Below are 24,030 nucleotides of genomic sequence, written 5' to 3'. Positions count from 1 at the left end.
TAATAATAATAATAAAAATGTTAACGAAAATTTTAGGATTTATAGATTTTTTTATAAAATAGCTAATGGAAATTTCTAGTAATAATGATATTCCATAACAATACTAATTATTAATGAAAATTTTGGTAGTAACAATAATCTTAATAATAATGATAATAATAATAATTTTTCTGCCAGTGACAGTTATGAACATAATATTAGTGATAACCATAATAATAATTATAGTAGTAGTAATAATATTAAAACTTTGAAATGATAATTTTAATAAAAATGTTAATTTTATAACAATGATAATAATTTTTAATAATAATAATACTACTAATGATAATTATACATATGTTAATTTTTGGTAATAATACTAGTAATGATATGAATATTAGTAATAACAATAATAACAATAATAATCATAATTGTAATATTAATTGTGATAATAATAATAAATGGTAACTAATACTTTTATTAGTAACAATAATAGAAATAACTATAATACTAATAGTAGCAATAATAACTATAATAATAATAATAATAATAATAATAATAATAATAATAATAATAATAATAATAATAATAATAATAATAATATAATAATAATAATAATAATAATAATAATAATAATAATAATAATAATATGAGAACTACCTTATAAAGCTTTTTCCAAAAAAATGCCCACGACCGGGCTCGAACCCGTGACCTCCCGCTAACCCGAATCACCTCTTAACCATCTGAACTAGTATGTCTTTATGTTTTAATTTCCTTTTTATTTCTATTTAAGCTATATCGTTTTCTGTTATATATTTCCTTCTTCTTCAAGAACTCAAATGACTCAGGAATCATACGACAATGCAATAACTTTGTTTTGAAATTTATAAACGAAACAGAGACCTACTGAGAGTGTTCGATTGGTATAAAAGAAAGAAAAAAAAATATAGAATCGAAGCAGAAGCTGGAGCAGTCGCGTAACACAAACATGAACTCAATTCTTGATTTTGAAATCTAGACCGTTTTAGCTTATGATTCCTTCATTAAATAAGTGGTAAATGACTCCTAGTAACTTTATGACTCGTCAATTTAACATGAAACATAACAAAAATCACGAATTTCACGAAGAACAAAATGGTTGACTTTTTATTTAAAACCTTTGACTCGAAAATTCGAAATGATAAAGAAGAATTGGAAGCTTAGATTTTTCAGAAAGCTTGTTTAGAGGATTCCTAACAATCTTGCATTTATAGTTTTTGAAGATTGATTCGAATTTGAACTGTGGATTAAAACACTTCACGACAGGGGAACCTGGGTTGATTTCTTTGGATTTCTGTTTTTAATTTTCAAATGGCAGTAACAGACTCATTATATAGTGTAATTGTTTGATTCCATCACAATAATTGATCACAATTGTTTTGTATAAATGAGTTCGAACTTCTAATTGAGCAGGCAGCAAAAATTAAAAAAATATAAAAAGTTGTATCACGACGGAGATAAACAAATTGGAACCAGATATCATGTTGGATTAAATATTGAAAAACAGATCATGAAAATAAAAAATGGAAAAGCAGATTTCAAATTAGGTATGTGTCTCGTTTTTTTTTATCTGTATTGTAAAAAATACTAATAATAATAATACAATTAATAATTAATAATTAATAATAATATTAATAATAATTATATTAATAATGATTTTAATGATAATAATAATGATAATAAAAGTGATAATAATAGTATTATTAATGATAATAATAAAAGATTGTATTATTTTTATGATAATAATAATATTGATATTAATAATAATGATATTTCATTATATTAATGTTCATGTTAAATATTAATAATAATACTAATAATAATATTAGTAATAATAATACTAATAATAATAATCAAATTCATAATAATAAAAATGATAATATTGATAATGATAATTGTAAATGATAATGATATTGATAATATTGTTAAATATTATATTAATAATATTAATTAATACTAATGTATTATTATTTACAAATAACTGTTCGTGAATCGTCAGGAATTTGTCGAGTTTAGGTTTAAATTTAGTCGGAAATTTTCGGGTTGTTATATCGGATTGTCGTTTTGAGTTTACGTTCACATTACAAACGGTCCCTCAACTTCGGCTATATTTACACAATGGCCCCTCAAATTCACACTTTTTCAGGAGTAAAAAGTATTAATATATATAATTTTTTTAAAATAAAATAAACTAATCCCACCCGAATTTATAACGAGTCCTATCGTCTCGCTCGACGCGAGTTAAATTTTTTAGAGACCACCGTTCAACTCGAAAATATCTTACGAACCCAACGGGACTAACTATACGCGAAACGGACACTTTTTAAAAAAACGCTAAACACAACGACATCCCGTATCTTTCTGTTCGCCGCGAGTTAAATTTTCCCGACAACACCGTTACACTCGAAAAAATTTATTGAACAAAACAAAACTAACTATGTTCGAAACGGATACTTTTTTAAAAAACGCTTAACACATGAGCCGTGTTCCCCTATGTAAATACACAACGCTACGTTAAATATGAATACGCAGCTCGAAAGCCCCCGCTGCAACGCGCGGGCCGGTCCGGACTAGTTAATATTAGAAAGAAGAGGGTAAAAAAGAGAAATATAATAATTAAATTTGATTAGTTGTTAGTTAATAACATGTAACTTCTTACTTTGTTAAAATTTTGTTATATTAAAAATTTTATTTTAGGTAGATGAAGTGTATCTCTTATTTTTTTTATTTTATACAATATCTAACAGCAATGATATATCTATGTGGGATAATTTTACCATCAAAAAGGTCTTTCAAATCGATGATATTATCATAAGCTTTTTTCAAGTCTAACCTAACCCCATAATCACTAAGGCACCACCACGCCTAAATGGGAATCTGATCTGGTCTTACTGCTTTAATTTTTCCATCTTTTCTATAGCCAATCTCTCTTCCTTCTGATCAACCTTCATGCAAAACAATTATTATAATGTAAGTCCTATATCAATGTCCTCTTGTTCCCCACTTCTCCCGAGTCTTCCCCCAATAAAAAGAGAAGAATTACTCTCTACATCTTTTGCTAATTTTGTCTTCTTTTACTATGCTTTGACCCCTTTCATCCTTAATAAATTTGATGTTATATAGATCATCTCCCTCGCTCTCTAGCTTTGACTATCTTATAAATATCATTTGCACCATCTTTAAAATCCACATTCTTGTACAAATCTTCGTACGCGTTATCTTTAGCATGCTCAAAAGCCTTCGCTTTTTTTAATTCTTTATATTTCTTCTACTCTAGTTCTATATACAAGTGTCCCCTTCCAGAGCGTGATGAGCCCTAAACCTCACTTGTTTAACCACGACATTTGTTTGAACCTCGTCACTAAGCCACCATAATTCCCTTGATTGATAGGAACGGATTTGATAAATATTGATAACTCTCGAATAGAGTACTAGAACGGAAATATCCATTAGATAATGTACAATTAGTTCTAAGCCATGTATGTCGATTAATCGACAATTCAAAGTGATGCATCTATTTCTTCATATATACAAGTATAAACATAAAGGTTACAAAACCAGATAGCAGTTAGATTCATACAACCACTATTAAGGAAAAAATGGTCATGCAGCAAAATATGGTTTTCACATGATACAATTTTAATCAAAGATAGACGTTCATTGACATAAGTTTCACATCCGTGATGCAACAGAACTCCATTTCTACACACTTAAACAGGAGGCATACAGCTAGAAAAAGATCATATATTCATATGTAGCGTATTATGTATATCCTTTCAAATTCAAAATACTAGAAAGAAAGCAATCCCATATTCATATTTGTATCACGTCACTTGTTTGCAGATACGAAATTGTGTTCATAAGATGATCAGCTTCTTCGGTTAAAAATGAGTGGTAAAATAGTTAGTGCATAGATAATCCACCTTTTAAAAATCACCCAAACCGATACCTAGGAAAGGGTCGTTCATAGTTGTAATAATAGTCACGAGGTGGTTGACTGAATGCATTATTAGCTTGAGGTGCTTTATTGTTGTAACGACTGTAACCCGAATTCCCATTCCCAAAAGGTATAAAACTAGGCAGTGCAGCTGTGTCATAAGGAAAGAGTGATGATGATGGTAATGGTGCTTCTTGTAGGTGATGGTCAGAATATACAGAACGATTTGGGTATGAGTGAACGATTGGTCGTATTGACCTTTTTAATTCCGTCTTTCGAAACCGTGAAGCATTATTATAAGCTGTGGTATTCTTCTTTGCAGGGGCTGCACCTCGTATTGATGACTTGTGTTTATCTGTTCGAGATTGATGTTTACTTTGAGATGGTCCTCCATGAGAAAACTTTTGACGCTTTGCACCTGAACAAACATGTAATCAACTTTTCAAATTGTTGTACTTAGCTTTCATAATAGCAAGATAGAAAAAGGACACTGCAATTTGAAATGGCAAGACAAATTTTGGCACAAAATTGTGAACCAATATATGATTAATTTTAAACTTAAGTGAATGTCACTCATACCTTTATCTTTCTTGAAAGGAATATCGGTCCTCCTCAGTTTTCGTTTATTCCTAGCTTCTTCCCCTCGAGTGTGTTTCTCTCCGAGAACCTTTGATCTATCTCTTTCGTTATTCCAAGGCTAAAAAACATATAAAATATAGACAAGATACTTCTTAGTCAACATACCACATAACAAAAGTATCATTGTTTCCACTGTTGTAAAAGCCGGCCGATGTGTCGGTTTGGAGACTAGCCCGTCCCGAGATGCCCAAAATCGCCTTAAAAGTAAGTCAACGCAAAATCGGTCAAATTCTGGTCGATTTGGGTCTGAGTCGGTCAAAGTCAAAGTTAGGTCAAAAAATTTATAATTTTTAAAATCAGAGTTTGTGCCATATATCTATGTTTGGAAATATTATATTCTATGTTTGACATATTTATTTGTAATAATATATTTATTTACTTATTACCAAAAGTCAACGTTGGTCAACACTTGACTAGTCCCTGTCTCGTCCCTCCAAGGTCCCGACCGACTCGTCCTAGACTCGCGACTTTTACAACCTTGATTGTTTCCAAACAATTATTACTGTATCAATATATCGTTACCTGTCTGAAAGTACCAAACTTGTACAGATTTCGACCTTTTACAAGCAAAGTTGAAAGTGAAGGGAGGTTTCTAGATGGTTTGCTCCAAAAGACTTCAATCTTGAAGATAAGTAAACCATTACATGTACATGAATTAAGTAACAATACAAAATTGTGATGCATAAATTTAAAATATTAATATAGTGTCCCTAACCGTGAATGTGTGTTGTTGTTTTGAGGCACCATAACTTTCTTTAATTATCTTCCCAGCAACAGTTCTTTTGCCAACTACCTTTGTTTGCTTATTGTGTACTTTCTGTCTGAACAAAACTACGTCCCCTTTGCATGCATCTCCTGCATTGGATGAACCATTTGGGTTCAAATTATAGATGGAGAAATGTTTAAAGAGAAAATATAAAAATGGAAAACAACAAGTATTACCGGTGCAGTTAACGGAAAACGATGATCTGGGATAAAGTGATTCACCCCTTCCATCTTTTAACCTGGAATTTAAGAGGCTTTAGAATAGGCTTGAGACAATGTATCATACTTCATGAATATAATCATGCTTAGTGTTTAACAGATAACTTTGGCAAAAAATAAAAGTAAAAATGGAGATCAACTGAATCCAAAAAGATGAGCTGTACCCTTGGCATTCATATCCAAATCACATAAATAATCAAAGTATTCAAGATGAAATGACTACGTACAACTTCTGGTCCCTAATTGAAGATGAATAATACAAGTGATATGGTCCTTATTTTTTTTTTTGAAAAGCAAGATATATTAGATAGCTCAATATGGTACAATGTTTAGATCATACATACATATATCAGTTTGCAAAGGAAGCAAACCGAATCAAAAATCTCGAAGCACTAGTCTATGACTAAATATACACACTAGGATTATGTAACCACGTTAACCAATCTTTGTTTTCTTCAATCTATTTGAGATCCAATCGAAGGACTTGAGCTGGATTTCGTTGAGCGCGACTGGAGCAGTCCATGATTTGCCACGAAACACTTTCTCATTCCTATTTTTCCATATCAAGTAGGCACAAACCCACTCAACCGCTTGCCATATTTTGGTCCCAAGTATAGATGACGGCAATGGGCACTTACCACGAAGAATTTCACTAAGGCTTAGGTTAGACATATTCCTGTTAATGTAGTTCATTTGCGACTGCTTTAGCTATGAATAATCCAAGACTAACATAGCTAAAGCAGTCGCAAATGAACTACATTGACTGCACATATACTCTAGGCCATTTAAATGATATAGAATATATATACATCAGACCAAACGAGTAATAACTGCAAATGTTCAATTTCTGTAACCATAAAGTAACACCATTGTAAGCATCCTTATACACAAGTTGTCGTTATCAACGGATAACTTAATTCAAAAAATGTTTAAAATTCACTATTTACTACAGGTGTGTACACTCATTTTGTTAGGAGGCAGTTCAGAAATAAGTAGCAACAAACAATTGAACAAACTATGGTATTCAATTTGAAATTGAAAAGCACAATTTTAAAGCACTAAACAATTAAAGAAATTAAACCTCTTATGCTCTTTGATTCGCTGTAGGCATTCTTCCTTGGTTCCAGATAACCTCAATCCATGCTTCCGTAAGTATTCTTTACACTCATTAAGACTTAAATCATCACTTCCTGAAAAAACTATAAATTATATATTTATGTGCCCTAATAATCTGTATTTTTAACTGTATTTTTCATATACGATTTTTAATTTTTATAATTAAAAATTAAGGATCGAAACCTTGATATTGATGAGGAACTCCTCGGTCGTCATGGCAATTACTATGGACATTTACATCATCGTTCGATTCAACATCAATTTCTTCTTGTTCATTATCATCATCATCATCATCATAGTCACAATCGTAATCAACATCATCGTCATCGTCATCGTCATCGTCATCATCATCATCATCATCATCGGATTCTATTGATTCGAGTTCTTCTACTTCTTCATCCGAGTTTCCATCATGATCGCCGTAGTCTTCGTCGGAAGATGAGATTACAACAACGGGGGATTTCATAACCGGCGTCTAATTTTGTAGTCTAATTGACGTTAAACACCTATTTATATAGAGGAGACGAGGGATGTAGTACAGTAATAGTAGTTTTGAAATTTAACCCGGAAATTGAACAAAATTGAAAATAAAAAATAAAAAACTTAAATCAAATTTTAATTTGTTATTTGGTCCAGTTTCGGTTTAGTTTTAAATCTAAATTCAGTTTTCGGTTCCATTTACAAATCTCAATTCAATTTGATATTTGATCTTTTTTGAATGGTGATTAAGAGTTTATTAACGGGTCCGAACGTGATGTCAAATTGATTTCACAAACCAAATTATTATTTATATAAGTATATCACAAAATTATTAATTAAATTAATATTAATATAAATATATCACAAACCGATTTTAAAATCCAAAATCGATATCAAAATGATTTTTTACAATTTATTGGTTTAATTATGCTTTTCAGTTTTAACCGAACTCAAACCGGATTCAAAATCGGTTTTTGAGTTCTGTTTCAATTCAAACTTAATTTCGTTTTTCAGTTCGATATTTGGTTTCGCTCGCAACAATTTTAAAACACGACAAATCAAACCAAAGAAACTAAAAAACAAAAAATGAACCGATAAACACCTCTAGAGAACACAAGTCGGAGAACGTGTTCGTTAATCAATTGTGCATATATTTTTAATAAATAATTTAATATGTAAAACGTAAAAAAGTAAATGTGATGATATTCCACCAGCTATTATTAGTATATATCTTGCCTTGCACTAAAAATTTAAAAGACAAGCGTTTTTCTATTATAACACCTTTTTACTTTTATCGCCACCGAAGATCCTTTTACTAGAAGATTATGGTTTAGACCTTAAACTTCTTGCCAGCATATCAGTACGTTAATCAGTATGTGACGATTGTAAAACAAGGAATGAAACGACCAACTATCATGGCACCGATATTTAATACATCCAGTATAACGTGTCACAGACTCGTAGCAATCTTTGATGCAAGTTTTGGAGTAGAAAAGAAACTATGTAGTAACATTTTCATTTCTAAAAGCAAGCCAGACCAATGTGCATTTTTTAGACCACCCCCTATCGTTAGTTACCCGTCCGTTACCCGCACATTACCCGTAACTAACCATAGGCACGGGCTCATTACCCGCTTTAGTTACCCGCATTCACCATGGATTTAACGGAAGTTTTAAGTTTAGTTATAGGAATTGTGTGTAGCGACCCCGACAAATCGTCAAGTGACGGCGTCGGCTACGTGGGTCCCATTACCTGATTATAAGTCTTTAAGATAACGTTTGACCAAAATATGTCGCCTTCATTTCAAAATAAGGATTGTTTCAAAGTTTACAAGAATTGTTCAACCAAAAGTTAAGTTACAACGTTATAGATACGATTGAAATCTAGGCGACACGGTTTAAAGTAAAGTCAAAAGACGCTCCATGAAATGCATGTATACTCGACATCGGATGCAAGTATCAAATAGTAAGCGGAAGCATGTTTCACATATCGTGCAAGACCTGAGAAAAACATAGAAATCTGTCAACGAAAACGTTGGTGAAATCATAGGTTTAAGTAAGTAAGTACAAGTGAACCACAAGATTTGCATCAATGAAATAATAGTAATACATTCCAAAAGTTTGTTTCACGAGCACCCAATTATCAAAGCTTAACATTCCTTCCATTGTATACCCCATCACTTAGTGCTAGAACAAACACTGATTCTCGAAAATATATTTCATCTGTAGACGGTAGCGAACCGTCAAGGATGAGGGTTGTCAACCCATATGGCCATATAACATAAGTTCTCGCTTACACCCGGCAAGTGTAACTAATGATAATCGAATTGAGGATTTTGTTCTAAACTCGTATGTAGAATGTTTGTTTTCCCGTTCTTGTGTTCACTTAGTTCAAAAGAATCGTTTATGTTTTCTCATCCCAATATAAGTTCAAAAAGAGTAAAAGTGGGACTATGATCTCACCTTTGATTGCACGAGTATAAATGTACTTCACAAAGTAAACGTGTGCATGAATGTTGCTTAGCCTTGACCTAAACAAATAAGTTGTATCAATTAACCGGTTACGACACAAGGTCGGGTGAAATGTGTTCAATTAGTCCTATGGCTCAATACGACTTGAATAGTATAGCATGTGAATCACGTTGTCAAGTTTCATGCAAGAATCACGTACAAAAGCATGTTAGAACGATTGTATAAAAGTTTGGTTAAGTTTGACTAAAAGTCAAACTTGGTCAAAGTCAACGAAAAAGTCAACGCGTTCGGGTCGGGTCCCGGACTATTTTTCTATGCTAAATATTCATATACAAGTATATTAAAACAAGTTTCATGTGAATCGGAGGTCGGTAGCTAGTCAAACATTTCGCGTGAAATGTGACAAAGTGAGCAGAATCTGGCCAGGCGATTCTGCGCGCCGCGCGGGGATGTGGCGCGCCGCGCCACTACCTGGGCAGAGAATTCTGGTCAGTTTTTCCAAGTGTGCACGAACCAAAACCTTTTCCAACCCAATTCTTGACCCGCAAACACTTATAATGCCTATCATATATCGTCGAAAAGGTATTTTGACGAGGAATACAACTAACCACATCTCATCAATCAAAAACATCATTTACAATAACCGAAAACTCGTCAATTGATCAAGAAAGGTTTATTTTCAAAGTTTCAAGTTCGTAAAACGTATTTTATGATTCGGGAATCCAATTTACACATACGATATGCCGTTTCGAAGGTAATCAAGCATACATTACAACTAATCACTAACAATTAACATTCCATGGCATTCAAGCATCAAAAGTTCATGTCAAGAACTATCAAACCCTAGTCAAACATCACAAAATCAATATTCATGTTTTTGAAGTTTTCTTAATCAACCTACGCATCAAAACGAAGCTAGTGATACTAGTAACACAATTAAAACATGCACTTTAACAATCTAACAACATTAACTCATCCAAAATCAAGGATTAAGCACACCCATTTCAAGTTCATGCTAGTTACTCCAAAAACAACAAATCGAGCAAACCAAACATATATTCATGTTAGACTCGAGCCATAGACACTAACTAACACCATTTCAAATCAAAAACACGAATTTAGAGAAATCTAGAGTTTTAGAAATGTTACCCAAACGAGATGAAGTTGGTATCAAATTGTAGAGGATGAAGAGAGGATTCCAAATATGTAATCGGATTTGTTGTGAGCTTCCAAGATTGAATTTAGATGATGAATGAATGGAATGGGTTTGTGTGTGTGTTCTTGAGATGGAGAGAAAAGGGATGAGGGAGATGATGGAATGGATGAAATGGGTTGACTAGTTGACCTAGTCAACTAGTTTGCCCATTTGGCAACTCCGGTCCCTCGAGTTTCAAAGCGGGTGCGGGATTTAACCGATCGAATATTTTTAAAACGCAAGTTAACGAGAGATGTTATAATTAAATGACGGAATTATTATGAACGTTAGTCAACGGAAACTACGAATTTAAATAACGAAAGGTATTATTTAAAAGAAAAAGACGGTGTTAAAAATAAATTTAACGGAAAAACGCGGGATGTTACATTGTGGGACCAGTGACTTTTTATTGTTGGACTTGATGCTTTATTGCTTGTACGTTGTATATTAAGAGGAGTATTGTTTTAGCCATTATAGGGAGTGTTTAATTATGAGTTAGTTATAGGATATTAGTGTTGATGTGGCGCTGATGTGGAAGATTAAGATGATGAATAGTTTAGTTACGATAGGGAGTGGCCTTAGGGTATATATCTGCATTTGCTTACATAAGATAAGAGCACATTTTAGCAAATGCCACAATATTTTTGATATCGTGGGCCTTGATCAACCATTATCTAACCGAATGTCTAAATCCTACAATACTAATAATAATACTGATAGTAATAATAAACATAAACAGTAATAATAAATATAATGTAGAAGATAAAAGAACGAACAATTTGTTAATTTTTGAATCATGCATAGTTCACAGGTCAAACACATACAGTATATTTTGCACTGTCATCATATTTTACACTGTATCCTAAGCATATACATGTTTCACATGTGTATCATGTCATCTTCTATGTTGATACATCCATGATTGGTTTGTAGTAAACATGTTGTAATCAGAGTAATGAGGTGGCTGATTTTTTTAATTTTTTTGGCAAAAAAATGGAAAATATATTAAAACTTTTCACAAAGAGTGAAAATAGGAATTACAAGAGATTAGGCTTATTAGTCTATACCACACTAACAGGCTATATGGACAAACCCATATTAACCATGTACCAAAAAAACCCATTACAGTAAGATAGCCAAAAAGCATAAGCTTGCAAAAACACATTACAAGTTGCATAAAACGAAAAGGCAGAAACCATCTTCAGTTCAAAGAAGCCCGAAACTGATCAAACCAAGAACCACAGCTGCAGTTTCCAAACATAGAGTTGAAGGCTGATGGAAGGCATAATTAGGTCTCCATTGTTCACCATGACCTGAAAGCGTAAGTAGCGAGTCTTGTGGCTGGTTAGGAGGAAATGTGAAGGGTTGCTGATTAGGAGGAAACGTGAAGGGATGCTGATTTGGGGGAAACACGAATGGTTGCTGATTAGGAAAAAACTGCAGGGATGGCTGGTTAGGTAAAAACCCGAAGGGTGCCTGATTAGGAGGTAACCAGGGTGTTGACTGATGAGGTGGAAACCCAAAGGGTGTCTGATTTGGCAATAGAGTTCTGTCATAGGACAAAGACGATGATGCTTCTTGTAGGTGATCATCAACATGTACGTAACGATTTGGGTTTGGGTTTGTCTCTCGGTTTGAATTTGAGTTGGGGTCTAGGTTTGTGGGGCTTGGGTTTGTCTTTCTGTTTGAATTCACATTTGGGTCTGGATTTCCTTTTGGTTTTAGGTTTGATTTTGGGTTTAAATTGGGTTGGGTTGGCCTTTTCAATTGTTTCTTTTGAACCCGTAGTCTCTTCTTCTTCGACTTCTTCTTCTTCTTCTTGTGAATTGATGTACAGTCCTTTACATGGACAAGACCCTGCCTTTTGGCAGACTTCAGTTTATTTGTTTTAATTGGCTGTTTACTTTGGTTTGGGTTTGGGTTTGGATTTGGGCTAGGGTTAATGTCTTGGTTTGAATTTGGGTATGGGTTTGGGTTTGGGTTTGGGCTAGAAATTGTGGCTTGGGTTGAGTTTGGGTTTGGGCTAGAATTTGTTGCTTGGGTTGAGTTTGAGTTTGGGTTTGGGCTAGAATTTGTGTCTTGGGCTGAGTTTGGGTTTGAGTCTGGTGTCCCTTCTGGTTTTAGGTTTGGGGAAGGGATTAAATTTGGATTCAAGTTTGGAAATGACCATTGAAACTGATCCAAATGACACATTTTTTGTGGGCTAGAATTCGTGTCTTGGGTTGAGTTTGGGTTTGAGTCTGGTTTCACTTCTGGTTTTAGGTTTGGGTAAGGGATTAAATTTGGATTTAACTTTGGAAATGACCATTGAAAAGGTTCCGGATGAAACATTTTTTGTGCTGACCATTTCAATGCTCTCATTTGAGAGCGTGTTTTCTTCTTGTGAGTGGTTATACAGTCTTTTACATTGGCTGCACCTGATAGCTTTTGACGCTTTGCCCCTGATTACAGTCAGAAACAGAAAGGAAAAAATAATGAGAATACGTTTCTTTCTAAAAATAAACCAACTACTTTCTAAATATACCTTGATTATTGTTGGAAGCAATATCTGTCTCCCTTACTTTGCGTTTTTGCCCAGCAGCTAACACTGGTTGGTGTTTTTTTATAAGCGACTTTGGTCGTTTTGCTTCATCCTCCCATGGCTAAAAACCAGTATAGAAAAATAAGATACTGGAGAATATAAAGGTTAATAATTCACACCCTTAGGGTTTGTATATTGTCATTAATCACACAAGGAATTAGAGTTGGGCCTTAATACAACAACAATAGAAAGATATCTTAACAAATCTTAGTGTCCAAGTAAATCATCTAACTTGTTCTCCAAGTAAATCAATGTTTCCAAGATCGTTGTTTTACCTGTCTCAAAGTCCCAAACTTGTAGAGTTCTGAGTCTCGCACTTGCAAAGTGGAAGTTGGTGAAAGCTTTATGGTCGCTGGTTTAGTCCACAACAATTCAACCTTGAAAATAAATAGAACCATACCATAATTCAAAAGTTAAAAAAAAAAAAAACAAATGCTTATGCAACGGGACATGGTTTCGCATCATCAATATGTCACTAACCGTAAATGTACGTTGCTTATCTGATGCACCATAAGTTTCTTCAACTATTCTCCCAGCAATAGTTCGTTTCTTCCGCACTATCTTTCCTTGCCCGTATTTGTTTTGTTTAAACAATACAACATCTCCTTTGCATGCATCATCTGCACTTGAAAAACCACTTATACATATTAAAAGTGTAAACTTCTCATAAGATCATATATATAGAAGAACTATAAATATGAGAAGGACTATCACCTGTGCAGTCAATGGAAAATGACGATCTGATGTAAAGTGATTTAAATCTGAAATTAAAATGAACAAAAAAGGCTCATCAAATGTTAGAAATAGCGAGCAGAGACTTGTACCATGCACGTGCATACATCTACATATCAGCTATCAGATGCAATTGTACTTTTGTAATTTTCCATATCAAGGACTGTCAGTATTGAACATTTGAACAGTTATCTAATTTTTGAACATTAAACCAAAACAATACCTTTTAAGGGGTAGCTGATTGAAGACGTGATTAGGCCCCCGTTGCTGATTTCTGTGATGACCGAAAGGCACCAAAGCTCCATCATTGGGAAAGGATGGTGATGCTTCTTGTTGAATATGATCAGGATAAATGTCACTGTCAATGTTTGAGTTTCGGTTTTTCTTCCATTTCCAGCTTGTATTTGGGCTTAAAACTGGGCGAAAGATCAGTTTTCTTGACCTTTTAAATTTCGTCTTTTGAAGTTGTAAAAGTACAGACTTCCTTTCGTAATGTGAAACCTTTGGACGCATTGCACCTGATTAAAGACAGAAGCAAAAATATTAAAAAATATTAAAAAAAAAAAAAAAAAAAAAAAATGTCAGCTTACAACTATACCAACTAATTACTGACGCTTCATTGCATTTACAGATATTACATATTAATGTAATACAAATGTCAATCATACGTTTAATAGTATTTAAAGCAAACTGTTTGCGCCTCAATTTCCATTTCCGCCTAGCTGCATCTCCACGACTGTGTTTCTCTTCTAGCACTTTTAATCTTTCTGCTTCATCATCCCAAGGCTTAAACAAGCAACAAAAACAAAAGATCAAAATACCATAACAGTAAGGTAAAACAGCTTATCCAAATCAATGATTTACCTGTCTGAATGTCCCAAACTTATAGAAATTGCGGCCTTTTAAAAGCAAAAGAGAAAGTGGGTTTAGTTTTTTTGGCCCATTGCTCCACAAGACTTCAACCTTGAGGATTAAAAAATAAACATAACAGAATTAAGCTGGAACAAGAGTGTGTTTATAATAGATTAAATTATGAATCCCCTTATATTTTATTTTATCTATCTAACCGAAAATGTATGCAGTGAAGATGCACTGTAACTTTCATTAAGTATCCTCCCAGCAATAATTCTTTTCCCAACTATATTTACTCCCTTCATTATGTCTTGTTCAAACAACACAGTATCTCCTTTACATGCATCTCCTACATTTGAAGTTCAAGATATTGAATGCGCAAATTTCCCAAACGAATATAAAGTAGAAAATAAGAGATTTTACCTGTGCAGTTGATAGAAAATGATGATATGGGATAAAGTGCTTCAGCCTTTCCACATTTTAACCTGAGAATCAAAAGAACATTGGCACTCCTTTAAAAAGAATAAGTATCCCACGAGGACTACATATGACATGGGACTTTAAGCCGCATTTGAAAGAACCGAGTAGCAAACATGCTATGATAAAGATTAGAAAGCAACAATTTTGTGTTATAATTTTATCAATAAAGAAAGATCAAAATTTGCTGATAAATACTAGTATTAAGGTCTTTCTTCCACATATGCATCATCTAAACAACGATTTTATTGAGCCGTAAATAAAAAGCTTTCATGGATATCCTATTTTCATGGATATATCATTTACAGCAGCAGAGAACTTTCATCAACTGGTCTTCAGCAATTTGACCACCTCAGAAAGTATAACATGGACACCGCATGGTTCCTTTATGATCAAAGCAATTCTCAAACAGATACATGTAAGGCCTCGACATGATGATGATGATGATGATGATGATGATGATGATGATACCACATTGTTGCCTAGATTTCTCATCAAGTATAAGTTTATGTCATGGTTGACCAGTACGGTATCACACATTCCATAATACATGTATATAGAGACTGAAACATCTCTAATGTTTCATAGACTATGTTTGAGGATATCAATACTCACTAACTCTATATAATAGAATAGCAATATGGTATCCCCCATTCATAATATTTTGAAACTGAAGGACATTTTGGGTTTCTTGCCTCACTGATAATACACCATCCAAGGAGTATATCAAATTGGATTAGAAGGGACAGAAAATCATAAGACAAGGATTCTAGTATCGCCGTCTATCTTTAACAGAACAAAAAAGTGACCAATCTATTTTAAAAGATCAGCTAGTAATCAGGAGAGTAATGAGAATTCGACATACTGGACTGTAGAACAATGTAAAGCAAAACTGTTGACTAGCGTTGACCAGACTTTATAGACCGATTCAGGCCAAGTCGAGTTGCATCGGTCCCAAACAACCTGACTAGCCGGCCAACTTGGCCTGGTTTTACATCACAGATCTGAACATAGGGTCTAGTGTTTTAAAGACATTGATATTAAATTTTAGCAGAGGAAAAACTGATATGATAAAGTACCCAAACTCTTTCAAGATATAAGCTAGGACCATAGAAAGAAGAAAACTCAAAATATAGAACCAGAACCAGAAAATTGAAGTACTGAAAGAATAGATTTGACTACTTAACGACAACAATTGATAACTAACCTCTCATGCTCTTTAATTCTCTGAATACACTCCTCCTTGGTCCCGCATACCCTCAATTTATGCCTCCGCAAGTATGATTTACACTCATTAAGACTTAGCTCCTGTAAATCATTACTTCCTGAAAAGCCAAAATGGCGACTAATATTTATTGCCCTCAAAAATGCACTTTTGCTTCTTTCTTATATTATTCGTTCAGGACATATTAGTTTCCTTTTCAAAGTAGGATTAGGGCTCAAACATACAAAATCCAATAAATAATGCGATGGATGGGATAGAATGTATAGGATTTTGATTGTGGTAACTATATTCTGTTACTTTTTCTAATCATCATAATAATCACAATCATAATAGGAACCTATCGAAATGGTATTATCTTAATAAAGTACTACCTTGATCCCAATTTTATCATAAAAGACAAAAAACACAATCTCTTAGGGTGTGTTTGGCACACAACTTCTTGAAGCTGCTTATTGGAGCTTGAGCTTATGATTCTAATAAGCTGTAAGTCATAAGCTTTGTTTGGTAGACATAAAAGTGGAGTTTATGAAAATCATAAGCTTTTAAAAAATAAGCTACTTCTAGTAACTTATGAAAAAAAGTAGAGCTTATGAACGGGAAAATAAGCTCCAGCTAGTTTATAAAACACTTATAAAAAATAATAAGCTCCAGCTACCGGCTTTAAAAATAAGCTCCAGCTCCAGCTCTAACCCATAAGCTCCAGCTAGTTTCATCCAAACACACACTTAAAAGAAATTTATCTCATTATTTTTATCTATTTGTGAAAGTGGGAAATCAATTTGATACATCTCAAGAATAGAAAGGAAAAAGGCCTAATCGATAACAATGTGTACTGTTTATAGAAGCCCAAACTTGATCCTGTTGACATGTTTAAATATGTTGGTACTACCAGGCCAGAACTCGGGCCTGGGCTGGGCCCAGATAATGTTGTTAGTGTAGCACTTACTAAAATTTTAGAGGTAAACGTAGATAATATCACTTTTTCGGAAAAGTTGGCTCGATTGAAGGAGAAGAAGAAAAAGAAGGAAGAAATGAAGGCGAGTCGAGAGTATGCAACTAAGGAAGATAGGCCTTCACCAATCTTAATTGGGCATGGTGGAAGGATGTATTGTGATTGTGAGGACCCTTCATGCGAAGTGTGGTTTTGCGGGGTGATTTATTGAATAGAAAATTTCCTAGTGATCATCTTGGAGGCGAGAACTTGCGGTCAAGAAAGAATTCCGCTTCTACCTCAGTTCTTTAAAGCTCATTGATCATGACGAAAATTTGGATTACTGACGAAGATTTGGATTATGGGGAAGCCATTGGATTACGGGGAAGCCATTCAAAACTTGTTTATGGCGGGCAAGGTAAACAAGAAGTGTGGTTTTGCGGGGCCGGGCAATGGCGGTTCTACGGTTGTGGCGAAAGATAGAATGACCGACGCGGCTTTCGCGGCTTTTGATAAGATGATGACGAGTATGGCCGAAAGCGAGCCGGTTACGATTAATCTTATTAATTCTAGTGAGAACCCGCGTGCGCCGGTTATGAATAAGTATCAGCAAAAGTAATGGTGTATTCTATCGTATACACGCATAAAAGGCGTAATGGTTGCATAAAAGTAGCATCAGAAAGGCTGGAAACAACAGTTCTGTGAAGTTGTCCGTCCAGCGTTCTCCGCTGTACAGGCTGCTCCGTCATGCGTAAGCCCTGAAGGCCGCCTAGCGCGTAAGCCCTGGCCGGAGAACGCCACCTTTAGCATAAATTTCGGATCACAAATAACAGAACGTATCATCATTTGGCACGTGTCCCCGAGCAATCTGGTGGATCTGACACTATAAATAGACCCCTTGGGTCGTCATTTTACAGAGTTAGGTCATTCTGACAACTTTGAGAGCTGAGACTTTACTTCTCTCTCTCTTTCTCTACTTTCTCTCACTAAAAGTCATCCTGCTAGCACTTTTACGCTCTACGGATGACAGATTGATTAAGCCACCCCACAAGTTTCTACACTTGTGAACCGGGTCTGCAGGGATTATTTCCCAAGGGTAAACATCAATCGGCAACACTCCGCCCTCCTAAAGCCAGGCTACTTCTAGTATTGAGTTGACACACTAAACCTTACCTCATAAGGAAATAGGTGTTAACAATGGCGCCATCCATTATTAAGACGAATTCTGATAAAGACGGCGAGGATAACGAATTCATACCCATAGAAGTGGGCATGATACATCCATGGAAAGCTGGACAACGGAGGAAGGCAGAAGTGTTAGAAGATTGGGAAGAGCAATTAATATCATTTCCTTCTATGTGCAACACAAATCCATCCGATGGTCCAGTAGTTATAGAAGCACGAGTTGCTAATTGTTTAATACGCAACATTTACACTGACACAGGAGCTGGAGCAGACATTATGTATGAACATTGCTTCATACAACTTCCCAAAGATGTACAAGAAAAAATGAAGGAAACATATGTGCTGTTAGCAAGTTTTACAAGTGATCCGTCCTGGTCTGAAGGAAGTATTCTGCTTGAAGTAACCTTGGGCAAGCCACCCCTAAGACGCACAACCAACATTGAGTTCTTGGTGGTTAAAGCAAATTCACAGTACAACATAATTTTGGGAAGAACTGCTAATTTTGGGAAGAACTGCTTTAATGACGTTTGGAGCTGTAACATCAACTGTACATGGTATGATGAAGTTTCCAACGCCAGACGGAGTAGCAACGTTATATGCAGAACGGCAGAAGTCAATTGAGTGTTCTCAAGTAACAAAGGGATGATGGGTCAATTTCACCGAATCTTAAATTTCCAGATCAGAAAATCATAATTGGGCACACGTTGTCCGCCGAATGTAAAGAAAAATTATACAACATTTTAACAACAAATTTAGACGTTTTTGCATGGCAACCGTCTGATATGACCGGTGTTCCAAGGGAAATTGCAGAGCATAGGCAAACGTGAATCCCAACATACATCCTGTTTGTCAGAAAAAGCGTGGCATGGCGCCAGAAAGAAGCAAATTCCTCCGTGATGAGGTACGAAGTTTGGTGGATGCTGGGATCTTGCGAGAGGTCAAATATCAGACATGGGTAGCCAATCCAGTCATGGTTAGAAAGCCGGACAACTCATGGCGGATGTGTGTGGATTTCACGGATATCAATAAAGCATGTCCAAAGGATAATTATCCTTTACCTGAAATTGATTGGAAGGTTGAATCATTGGCAGGATATCGATTCAAATGTTTCCTAGATGCAGCTAAGGGATATCATCAAATCCCAATGGCTTTAAAAGATAAAGACAAAACGGCTTTTCACACGACGGAAGGCATATTCTGTTACATGAAAATGCCTTTTGGTTTGAAGAATGCAGGAGCAACATATCAACGACTTATTGATATGGCGTTTAAGGATCAAATTGGGCGAAACTTAGAAGCTTATGTTGATGACATTGTCATCAAAAGTCATACTGAAGAAAAGATGTTACGAGATATACAGGAAACTTTTGCATCTCTGCGAAAAATTAACATGAAATTAAATCCCAAAGAAGTGCACGTTTGGTGTAGAAGAGGAAAAATTCTTAGGTCATATTGTCACAGAACGTGGTATTAAAGCTAATCCTAAGAAAATTCAAGCAATTGAAGATATGAAGTCACCAACTAGCAAGAAAGATGTTCAACGGTTACATGGATGTCTAGCAGCATTAACAAGATTCTTGTCCAGAGCAGCTGAAAAGTCGCTTCCATTCATGAAGGTGTTAAAGGGCTGTTTAAATAAAAAAGATTTTGTGTGAACGGCGGAAGCCGAAAATGCATTCCAAGAGGTCAAGCAGTTGCTAAAAACATTACCTACATTAACAGCACCAAAAGAGGGGGAAACCCTAATTTTATACTTAGCTGTCTCAAAGGAAGCAATAAGTTCTGTCCTAATCGCAGAACGGAACGGCGTGCAAATGCCTATATATTTTGTTAGCAAAGTGTTGCAGCTTAGTGAAACAAATTATCCACCACTTCACCGCATGGTTTATGCCCTTGTGCATACTGCACGACGTTTACGAAGATATTTTTAAGGTCATCCCATTTTAGTGTTAACAGATCAACCATTGAAGCAAATACTCCGGCGTCCAGAATCATCTGGCCGTTTAGCAAAATGGCACCATCACAGCATGAGTGGGAGTTACACACTGATGGAGCATCCAGTGAGGAGGGAACAGGTGCAGGACTAGTTTTAACAAGTCCAGACGGTGAAGAGTATACTTATGCATTGAAATTTTGTTTTTATGCTTCAAACAATGAAGCAGAGTATGAGGCATTACTCTCCGGCCTCCGCATAGCGGTAGAAATGGGCATAACAAATTTACGAGCATATGTTGATTCTCAAATTGTCGCCCAGCAGGTTAATGGAACGTTCGATGCAAGGGATACATCCATGAGGCAATATGTAAAGTTGGTGGAGGCAATTTCAAAGAAATTTGATAACCTTGAAGTCGTGCAAATCCCTCGAAATAAGAACAAAAAAGCTGACGTCTTGAGCAAGTTAGCCACTTTAACCTTTGATCATTTGCACAAACGAGTGTTGGTTGAAGAGCTTAAAGAGAAATCAATACATAGAAAACCAATTATTGCAATAGTTGAAGAAGCTAAGGAAACTTGGATGACTCCATATTTGAGATATTTGCATGACGGATGGTTACCTGTTGACAAGGCGGAAGCAAGAAGAATAAAAGTGACCGCACCAATGTATGAAATTGTTAATGGTGTCCTTTATCGAAAATCATACAATGGTCCATTGTTAAGGTGTTTAACCGATGATGAAGCATTAAAAGTGGTCAAAGAAATGCATGAAGGAGTTTGTTCTCAACACTCCGGTTTCCGTACTGTGGCATCACGGATCATGCGACAAGGGTATTTCTGGCCTTCCCTTTATCGGGATGTCGCAGAAATCATAAAAACATGTGAGAATTGTCAGAGGCATGGTACAATTCAGCGTCTTCCAAAGTATGACTTGATACCGGTGTCATCCGCTTGGCCGTTCTGCAAGTGGGCTATTGATATTGTGGGGCCATTCAATAGAAGCACTGGTAATGCTAAGTTCTTGGTGGTAGCAATTGATTTTTTCACGAAATGGGTTGAAGCGAAAGCTTTAGCAAAAATCACAGGAGAGAATGTCAAGAAGTTTGTCTGGCATGATATAGTATGCCGTTATGGGGTGCCAAATGAAATAGTCAGCGATAACGGCAAGCAATTTGCAGAAAATCCATTTCGGAGTTGGTGTGAAGAGTTGGGCATAAAGCAAAACTTTACATCTGTTGCTCATCCTCAAGCGAACGGATAAGTGGAGGTTACCAACAAGGAAATCGTTGCTGGCATTAAGGCACGGTTGGGTCTGAGTCAAACTGGATGGGTGGATGAGCTGCCAAATGTATTGTGGGCACACCGGACGACGCCAAAGCGGAGCACGGGGGGAACACCTTTCAGTTTAGTGTATGGAACAGAGGCAGTGATACCGGCTGAAATATGTGTGCCAACGCAACGCATTATGGCATTTGATGTTGAGGCTAATTCTGAGGCATTAAGGGAGAATCTCAACTTGTCGGAGGAAAGAAGGTTGATGGCCGCCATCCGGCAAGCAGATCACAAGCATAAAATGGCAAAATATTACAACAAGAAAGTGCAGCATGTGCAGTTTGAAGTAGGTGATTTGGTACTACGTGATAATGAGGCAAGCAGGCAAATCAAATTTGGAAAGCTAGCCCCAAAATGGGAAGGACCTTATAAGGTCACAAAAGTAAATCAGAATGGATCATACATGCTTGCTGCGCCTTCCGGCGAGCAATATAAAAGAGCTTGGAATGCAATGAATTTAAAGAAATTTTATGCGTAGCACTATATGCATGGACAGCTTGATCAACTATCAAATGCATGAGATATAGTCATAAATGTAAAAATTTCTTTAAGAATATGAATAATAGCAATTATTCTTGTGGAAATATTTTTCATAAATTTTATCCGGCCAAGGATTTTTTAGCCCAGGTGTCAGATAGCTATGTGTCATCCCTACCCGCAGAAAGAAAGAAAGCCTTTCGGTGGTAGAAGTACAATCATACTCAAAATGGTTGTATCGATAGTGAGACATATAGAACTCACTAAAGCATCGAAGCGATGAAACGAATCTACAAAAAAATGTCATGACACAACTTATATACACAAAATGCAGAGCAAAACGGAAAACGGACCATAGTGTCCAGCAAAATATTTAAAGGCGAAAATAATTCATAACTTTTCCTCATGAGTTTCATGACGGAAAGCGTACAACGGAGAATATGATTTCAATGTTTACAAGCATAATGATTGCAAAGTACAATCTCAATATCTTGTGCATTGTTCACTACAACAATCTTACTAAGTTACAACATATTTCTAATATATACAACCAAGTACAATATTAAACGTTATGCAAAAGCAGATGTATAAAAACATAGTATTTCATTCATCATGCGGAGTATAATTCAATACATCATCTATTGTTACATCCGGCCTTTTACAAAGATTTTCAAGATCAGAAAACTTCATATTTTCTATTAGTGCACCAGCTGCATCAGCTTCTTTTATGGCGTTTTCATTAATCTTCGATGAAATAACAACAGGCATTGGACTTGGCAATTCTGGCAGTTTTCTTTTCATAAAGTTGAAAAAATTTAGTCGTTCAGCAGACTTCGCAAGACGGACAAACTCACGATTCCTGTGAGACAGAGCTTGGCAATTAAAGATACGCTCTACAAGCGCAGGGATGCCAGTTATCATTCGTCTTTCGTTCTCCTCTTTGGCTTTAAGCTGTTCTTTCAACATGTTATTCTGCTCAAGCATTTTTTCATTCTCCTTTACTAGTTCATCAATTTTGCTCAGATGCCGCTTTTCTCTGGAGGATAGTTCTTTGACTTGCTCCTTATACTCCGCCCTCTGATTGTTGCTATTATCATAAAGCCTCTTCATTGTCTCGTATTCCCTCTTTATCTCTGTAGCTATTTATTCAGTCCTGGCTACTTTCTCCTTTTCGGCAGATAGCTCCTTATTTGTAGTGACTTCATTGTTTTGCAACTCAGATAGGCGTTGAAGGTCATTTAAGCCAGAAGCAAGGTTCAGAATGATACTTTGTGCCTTAACCTTCTTGGCATCTGCATCAGATAGGCTGCTAAAGAATTGGGCTAGTGAAGGACACACCATGGCATTCAAAAAAGTCATGAAATCTTCGTACGAGTGTGGTGATCCTTTTAAAAGGGAGGAAAGCATATTTGTGTCAAGATTGGGAAGCGTAATTTGTTGTTGAGAAGAACTAGGGCCAGCTCCTTGTTGAGCGGATGACGGAGGAATTTGACCAGTTCTTCTCCTCTTGGCGGAAGGCGAAAGAGTCACTAATGTAGTGTCTTGGTGTGATGCACTAGCTGTTGGAGATAAAGGGAAATTGTTACTTATAAAAGAGTTCCAATATGCTTCACAACATTTCAAGGGTGGCATAAAATATAAGGAAGGGTTTGGATTATAAAATCCACCAGTACTGGGCATACAAGAAAACAAGTACAGGTTTTGGTATGGTATTTTACATAATTCAGTGTTATCATTTTCATTACCCGAGGCACGACGTTCTCTAGAGGCAACTCGATTCATACCTATGTCTTCTTCTTCTTCTTCATCTTCCTCCTCCCTCACTTCATCTATTTTGGGGGTATCATCAATAATTTTCTGAGTAGTAAAGGTAAGCTGTGAATAATACGATGACCGCATGGCGGTAAGCGGAGTAATTTCTGCAAAAGTTTAAAAGTCACAGTGGTTAATTGGATAGATAAAGG

At 35.6% G+C, this 24,030-nt stretch overlaps 3 protein-coding genes across 7 annotated transcripts in view; all 3 read right to left on the bottom strand.

Annotated features, from left to right (window-relative positions):
- Positions 1–3,623: 3,623 nt before the first annotated feature.
- LOC139867236 (uncharacterized) lies at positions 3,624–7,302 on the bottom strand. Of its 2 annotated transcripts, none has more exons than XM_071855575.1 (7): positions 6,878–7,302; positions 6,660–6,777; positions 5,537–5,598; positions 5,310–5,449; positions 5,117–5,215; positions 4,535–4,652; positions 3,624–4,373 (listed from the first exon to the last, which is right to left on the bottom strand). In XM_071855575.1, the coding sequence occupies exons 1-7, from the start codon at positions 7,158–7,160 to the stop codon at positions 3,952–3,954; spliced, it is 1,242 nt and encodes a 413-aa protein (XP_071711676.1). In that variant the 5' UTR covers positions 7,161–7,302; the 3' UTR covers positions 3,624–3,951. The 2 variants fall into 2 exon arrangements, with proteins under 2 accessions (XP_071711676.1, XP_071711677.1); XM_071855576.1 differs by having other exon boundaries at positions 6,660–6,768.
- Positions 7,303–11,324: 4,022 nt separating this feature from the next.
- Positions 11,325–24,030, bottom strand: part of LOC139867035 (uncharacterized) — a 30,215-nt gene continuing 17,509 nt past the window's right edge. For 2 of the 4 annotated variants that reach the window (XM_071855347.1, XM_071855348.1), the window contains exons 2-12: positions 16,189–16,306; positions 14,928–14,989; positions 14,720–14,853; positions 14,517–14,615; positions 14,321–14,438; positions 13,876–14,170; positions 13,635–13,681; positions 13,401–13,540; positions 13,196–13,297; positions 12,864–12,981; positions 11,325–12,780 (exon numbers count right to left, since the gene is read on the bottom strand). In XM_071855347.1, the coding sequence (XP_071711448.1) occupies positions 11,546–12,780; positions 12,864–12,981; positions 13,196–13,297; positions 13,401–13,540; positions 13,635–13,681; positions 13,876–14,170; positions 14,321–14,438; positions 14,517–14,615; positions 14,720–14,853; positions 14,928–14,989; positions 16,189–16,306 (2,468 nt within the window). In that variant the 3' untranslated portion in view covers positions 11,325–11,545. The remainder of the gene's footprint in view (positions 12,781–12,863; positions 12,982–13,195; positions 13,298–13,400; positions 13,541–13,634; positions 13,682–13,875; positions 14,171–14,320; positions 14,439–14,516; positions 14,616–14,719; positions 14,854–14,927; positions 14,990–16,188; positions 16,307–24,030) is intronic. The other 2 variants (XM_071855349.1, XM_071855350.1) reach the window with 1 other exon arrangement.
- Positions 22,750–23,875, bottom strand: LOC139865712 (uncharacterized). Its single transcript, XM_071853792.1, has 2 exons — positions 23,812–23,875; positions 22,750–23,625 (listed from the first exon to the last, which is right to left on the bottom strand). The coding sequence occupies exons 1-2, from the start codon at positions 23,846–23,848 to the stop codon at positions 23,210–23,212; spliced, it is 453 nt and encodes a 150-aa protein (XP_071709893.1). The 5' UTR covers positions 23,849–23,875; the 3' UTR covers positions 22,750–23,209.

This window comes from Rutidosis leptorrhynchoides, chromosome 9 (assembly GCF_046630445.1).
Source record: "Rutidosis leptorrhynchoides isolate AG116_Rl617_1_P2 chromosome 9, CSIRO_AGI_Rlap_v1, whole genome shotgun sequence".
In the NCBI taxonomy this organism is placed as follows: Eukaryota; Viridiplantae; Streptophyta; class Magnoliopsida; order Asterales; family Asteraceae; genus Rutidosis; species Rutidosis leptorrhynchoides.
Note: the sequence above shows the minus strand (reverse complement) of the source record. Positions and strands in the feature narration are given on the sequence as shown.